Source organism: Pongo pygmaeus, chromosome 10 (assembly GCF_028885625.2).
Source record: "Pongo pygmaeus isolate AG05252 chromosome 10, NHGRI_mPonPyg2-v2.0_pri, whole genome shotgun sequence".
NCBI lineage: Eukaryota > Metazoa > Chordata > Mammalia > Primates > Hominidae > Pongo > Pongo pygmaeus.
In genome coordinates, this window is record NC_072383.2 from 49510323 (window position 1) to 49515901 (window position 5579).

At 53.1% G+C, this 5579-nt stretch overlaps 1 protein-coding gene across 2 annotated transcripts; it reads left to right on the forward strand.

Moving 5' to 3' along the window:
• The first annotated feature begins 1178 nt into the window (after window positions 1–1178).
• On the forward strand, window positions 1179–4814 carry ANKRD33 (ankyrin repeat domain 33). Of its 2 annotated transcripts, XM_054444136.2 has the most exons (5): window positions 1657–1907; window positions 2156–2285; window positions 2462–2602; window positions 3671–4072; window positions 4273–4814. In XM_054444136.2, exons 1-5 carry the CDS (start codon window positions 1668–1670, stop codon window positions 4425–4427), a joined length of 1068 nt encoding a protein of 355 aa, XP_054300111.1. In that variant the 5' UTR covers window positions 1657–1667; the 3' UTR covers window positions 4428–4814. The 2 variants fall into 2 exon arrangements, with proteins under 2 accessions (XP_054300112.1, XP_054300111.1); XM_054444137.1 differs by adding an exon at window positions 1179–1449 and having other exon boundaries at window positions 1657–2285; window positions 3671–4741.
• The last annotated feature ends 765 nt before the right edge of the window (window positions 4815–5579 follow it).

Consider the following 5579-nt stretch of genomic DNA (forward strand, 5'->3'; position numbering starts at 1 on the left):
AAAGTAAAACAAAACAAGCGAGAAGTCTTGTACAGTCTGATGATGGGAGTGATACCAATGGGGGAATATCATTGGCTCCATTTTCTACATCTGTGGACCAAGACCAATCCATCAAGCTTAATATGTAATATAAATATTAAAGAATATTTTGATAACAATTTATCATTGTATTAACAAATCATTTAATTTAAATATTTCATATTTAATTTATCACACTGAAACTCATCTATTAAATTTCATGGGTCATAATTTCTGGCCAATCCCTCCCTCACTACTGCCTGCCGCACTTTGTGCCCCGACTGCCCACCTGCACTAGACACATAATGTTTGTACTCACAATTTTGTTTGTTTGTTTGTTTTGTTTTTTGAGAAGGCGTTTCGCTCTTGTTGCCTAGGCTGGAGAGCAATGGTGCGATCCCGGCTTACTGCAACCTCTGGCTCCCGGGTTCAAGCGATTCTCCTGCCTCAGCCTCCTGAGTAGCCGGGATTACAGGCGCCCACCACCAAGCCCAGCTAATTTTTGTATTTTTAGTAAAGACAGGGTTTTGCCATGTTAGCCAGGCTGGTTTTGAACTCCTGACCTCAGATGATCCACCCGTCTTGGAATCTCAAAGTGCTGGGATTACAGGCGTGAGCCACCCCGCCTGGCCACAGTTTTTTTTTTAAAAGGAGGTCTCCCTCTGTTGCCCAGGCTAGAGTTCAGTGGCGCGACCTCGGTTCATTGCAGCCTCGACCTCCCGGGCTCAAGCAATCCTCCCACCTCAGCCTCCTGAGTCGCCGGGATAACAGGCGTGAGCCACTGGGCCCAGCTTTATACTCATAATTTGACAATTACGTTTTTATTTCCCCAGAACCTCAAAAAATAAGTTCAGGTGACCCCTGGAGACCCCACCCCAGGGTCATTCTGAGAGTACCAACCCTATTTAATGAGATATCTGCATTCACTCAGACCCTCTCCCACAACCACCCCTTCAGCAAGTCGCGCTCCACCCAATGAGGAGGGGCTTTAGGCTGGGCCTAAAAAGCTGGTCGGAGACCCCACGAGGCTGCATCTCCGCCGGCGTCCCCAAGGCTGAGGGTGGGCGCGTCGGTCAGGACGAGTCGTCTTTGTGAGCGCGCCCCGGCGGGGAGGAGCCGCCCGGCTCAGGCCCCACCCACCCGGAGGATCTTGGGGCTGATCTGGGTCCGCTCCTGAGACGTGACCACCCGCCCCGCCGGGGCCCCCAATCCCAGTTGCTTGATCCGGCTCAGCCCCGAGGTGTTTGCAGCAGCTCTTTCTGAAAGTCCAGCCATCTGTTACCTGCGTTGCTTCCTGGGGAGGGATAGTCCACCTGGAGGCATTCGGAGACCCGGTGATTGTGCTCCGTGGAGCCTGGGCTGTGCCCCGCGTTGACTGCCTCATAGATACCCTCCGAACCCCAAGTGAGAAAAAACGACGACCCTCTCTCCGTGAGTCTCACTGGGGTGCTGACCTAGAGTGAACCCTGCCTGCTTAGGGCTCCTGACCCAGAACTTGTCCTTTCTCAGGGTGGACGGGGCGAGACCCCTGCTGGGATAAATGTTTTCCCTGGGGCAAGGGCTGTGCCCTTCGCAGCTGCTGGGTCCCCTCCCTAGGATCCAGGGAGACACTCACTACCCCTCTCCATCCTGTTTTAGATGCCAGCTGCATGAGAAGAGGGACTCACCTTCTGGCCCCCTGCCTGGAAGAGGAAGAGCTGGCATTGCACAGGAGACGGCTGGACATGTCTGAGGCACTGCCCTGCCTGAGCAAGGAGACCCCCACCCCAGGCTGCAGGCTGGGGGCCCTGTATTGGGCCTGTGTCCACAATGATCCCACCCAGCTCCAAGCCATACTGGATGGTGGGGTCTCCCCAGAGGAGGCCACCCAGGTGGACAGCAATGGGAGGGTGAGATGTCCTGGCTTCCCAGGACAGCTGGGGGCATCTCTGCATCCCCACCACACCATCCTGGCCTGGCTCCCTGAGAGGGGTTCAGGGGCAATACCCCCTGCAGTCCTAAGGAGGAAGGGAATGGTTAAGGGCGGGTCTTCACAGGGTTTGGGGCAGGCTCTGGGACAGATATGGGTTTAGAGGGTGCAAGGGGCCCTGGGGTGGCCCAGGGGGAAAGCAGGAGATCTGAGCTGCCCCTCCCTCAGACAGGCCTCATGGTCGCATGCTACCACGGCTTCCAGAGTGTTGTGGCCCTGCTCAGCCACTGTCCTTTCCTTGATGTGAACCAGCAGGACAAAGGAGGGGACACGGCCCTCATGTTGGCTGCCCAAGCAGGTGTGAGGCTGCCGCACCCCACTTCCGACAGCCCCCCTTTTGAAGCAGACAGGGCCTCAGCCCCACCCTTGTTGCACGGCGTTCTATACCAGACTCTGTCATGCTGGGTGGAGGGCGGTTTGGGAGCTTCATCACCCCCTTTCCTGGGGACCAAGCTTACCCTTGCTGCCCTGCAGGCCACGTGCCTCTGGTGAGTCTCCTGCTCAACTACTATGTGGGCCTGGACCTGGAACGCCGGGACCAGCGGGGGCTCACAGCATTAATGAAGGCTGCCATGCGGAACCGCTGTGAGTGCGTGGCCACCCTCCTCATGGCAGGTGTGTGGGGCCTGGACCGGGGTGTGTGGCCTCCAGTCCCTCCTCCAAGCCTGCCCACCAGTCACTAAGTCAGCTGTGATTATTTGCAGAGAGGAGAGAGGTGGAGATGGAGGGTCAATCTAGTTCAACTTCCTGGAGGTGGGCGCATGTTTTGGGCTTCGTACAATCAACCAAGTCCTGCTATTGATAGCTCAGACATTGTGTGTGGAGGTCCCAGGAAGGAAAGTGTGGGAGGGGAACCTAGCCCAGCTCGAAAACCTAACACAAAAAAAGGCTGGCATCTGGAACCAGCCCCTGTTCCTAGCTGAGTGGCTTCCCTCTCTGGGCCTCACCAGTATTGTGAGGGTGTTAGCTTTCCCTGGGACGACCTCCAACTCTGACAAGCCAGGCTTCTAGGGGATCCAGGGAAGTGTCGTTGAGGCCTGTGGCTCTGTGGGGTTGTTCAGGGGGAGGTGCAGTGAAGTCCACATTGTCCGTGGAGTTGTTTGGGGGCCCTCCTTCCCCGCAGTGGGGCTGCCCTCTGCTGGTCACTCTGGGGGACCCCGCCTCCACTTTTCCCTTCCCCACACACCCCACTGGGTTTGGAGTGAAAAAGGAGTGAATGAAAAAGGAGGGCACTCTACACCCTTTCCTTTGTCTTAGAGTGACCGCTTCTCCCACAACCCCAAGATGGGAGAGGGAGATGGTGAGAAGAGAAGAACCAGGAGAGGGAACCAGCTGACCATCCCCACCCACCTGCCCCAGAGGGTGCAGCTCAGGCCTCTGCTTGTCCTGGGCAGCCTGCACCACTGCTCTGCTCAGCTCCTTGGATTGAGGAGATCCTTATTCTGCCCCAGGTGGAGACCCACAATAGGTCTCTCTGAAGTCTTTTCCCCTCTCTGGACCTAAGTGTCTTAATCTCTCTTAAACAGGAGGTTGCAACACTGGCCTCCCCGATTCCACCTTCAACAGGATGGGACTCTATGGCTTTGAGTGTAACCCACATCAGTCTTGCTCCTAAAGAATCTGCCCTTCCACAAATCACCACCCCCTATCCCGCACCATGTCACCCGCTGTGCTCCTTCCCAGGTGCTGACCTGACAGCAGTGGACCCTGTTCGGGGCAAGACGGCCCTGGAATGGGCAGTGCTGACTGACAGCTTCGACACCGTGTGGAGGATTCGGCAGCTGCTGAGGCGGCCCCAAGTGGAGCAGCTTAGCCAGCACTACCACCCCGAGTGGCCGGCCTTGTCCGGGCTCGTGGCCCAGGCCCAGGCCCAGGCCCAGGTTGCCCCTTCACTCCTAGAGCGGCTGCAGGCTACCTTGAGCCTCCCCTTTGCCCCATCTCCTCAGGAGAGGGGCGTTCTGGACCACCTTGTGACTGCCACAACCAGCCTGGCCAGTCCCTTCGTCACCACTGCCTGCCACACTCTGTGCCCTGACCACCCACCTTCGCTGGGCACCCGAAGCAAGTCTGTGCCAGAGCTGTTAGGTACTGCCCCGCCCCCTCCCCTGGTTCCCCAGTCCCCGCCAGGGAGTCCCCAGAGGTCCCCGTGGGTCTTCATCCCCTACCAGAGCCCTCAGGGCATATTGAGCAAGTGCCTTCAGTGGCTACAACCCAGGGATAGCACCAGCCCCAGGCCCCAAGTCCCCAAGATCCTCCTCTCCAAGGCATCCTCATCCCCCCACCAGTGCCAGCCGAAGCCCAGTCCTGCAGGATATCAAAGTCTGGCCCTTCCTCTCTGGCGATACCAGGAGCTCAGGATAGAGAAGAGGAAACAGGAGGAGGAGGCCAGAATGGCACAGAAGTAGGGGAAGATGGGATAGGACAGGCTGGGAACAGGTAGTCAGGCCCCTCCCAAGGCTTCTTTCCCCTCTGGAGTGCCTCCGGCCTCCCCATCCACCTCTACCTAAGTAAATCTGCTCTCAACCTGTATATATACAAGGTCATTCATTCCAGCATTGTTTGCAAGAGTGAAAGAGTGGAAACACCTGAAGTGTCCATCAGTAAGGGACAGACCAGATTGATTACGGATGTAATTCCTGTCCATCCATACAGTGCATACTCTACAGTGTATTCTAAAATAAGACTAAGGAAGCTGTTTATATTCTGATATGAAACTACCATCAAGATGTATAAAGTAAAAATAACTAAGGAGTGGAACAGTGTATATGGCATATTATTATTTGTCGAAGTAAAATTTTCGCGAAGATAAACATGACTAAGACAAATATATAGCGAGTACCAAGATTTATTTAACTACTTAATGAGTGAACCAGCAGGATGGATCAAAAAAAAAAATAGAAAAGAAAAGCCATTATTGACAATCAGTGAAAAAATGAATGCTGGAATAAGATTGCAAAGTTAGACACAAAAAAGTTAATTGACACCTGGCAATAAAGCCATAACCATTTTTATTTTTTTCTACTAGACCAAAATAATTTGCCACTTATCAATCTTTAACAGGTTAATCTGTCCTTTTAGAGAGCCTGGGTCCTTATCAATAGTAAATATTAATAGCATGTCAAACAAAGTTAACTTCCCCTAGATGACCCATAGGTGGGGTTATTAGCCAATGATCTAAAATATCTTTGAAAGGGCACCAACTTTTTTTGGGGGCCTTATTTACAAGTTTTGGATATTTTTCTCAAACTTTTGTTGTGTAAAATATATTTGCTTGTATGTTTATAATAATGATAGCAACTACTTAGAAGGTGCTTACTATTTATAGTAACACATTTAACCCTTCCGGTAATCCTGAGGATTTTATCTTTGAGGATATGAGGCACAGAGAAGTTAAGGAATTGCCTAGGTCCCACAGCTAGACTGGCAGGGCTCAAGATTGAGATCTAGCCATCCAGTGTGGCCTCCAGGCTTTAACGCTAAGCCCCAATGCAGTACTGGAGCATCCCTGGGAAGAACACAGTAGTGTTCTCCAGAAAAGGACTGAACAGATTTATTCAGATTTCCTTAATTTTTTTTCTTTTTCTTTCTTTTT

Excerpts from the sequence above, each read along its gene's own strand:
- ANKRD33 (XM_054444137.1), top strand. The coding sequence starts at position 2,081 with ATGGGTTTAGAGGGTGCAAGGGGCCCTGGGGTGGCCCAGGGGGAAAGC. Across the intron at positions 2,286-2,461 it reads CATGTTGGCTGCCCAAGCAG|GCCACGTGCCTCTGGTGAGT; the intron begins GTGTGAGGCTGC and ends GCTGCCCTGCAG. Across the intron at positions 2,603-3,670 it reads GGCCACCCTCCTCATGGCAG|GTGCTGACCTGACAGCAGTG; the intron begins GTGTGTGGGGCC and ends GCTCCTTCCCAG.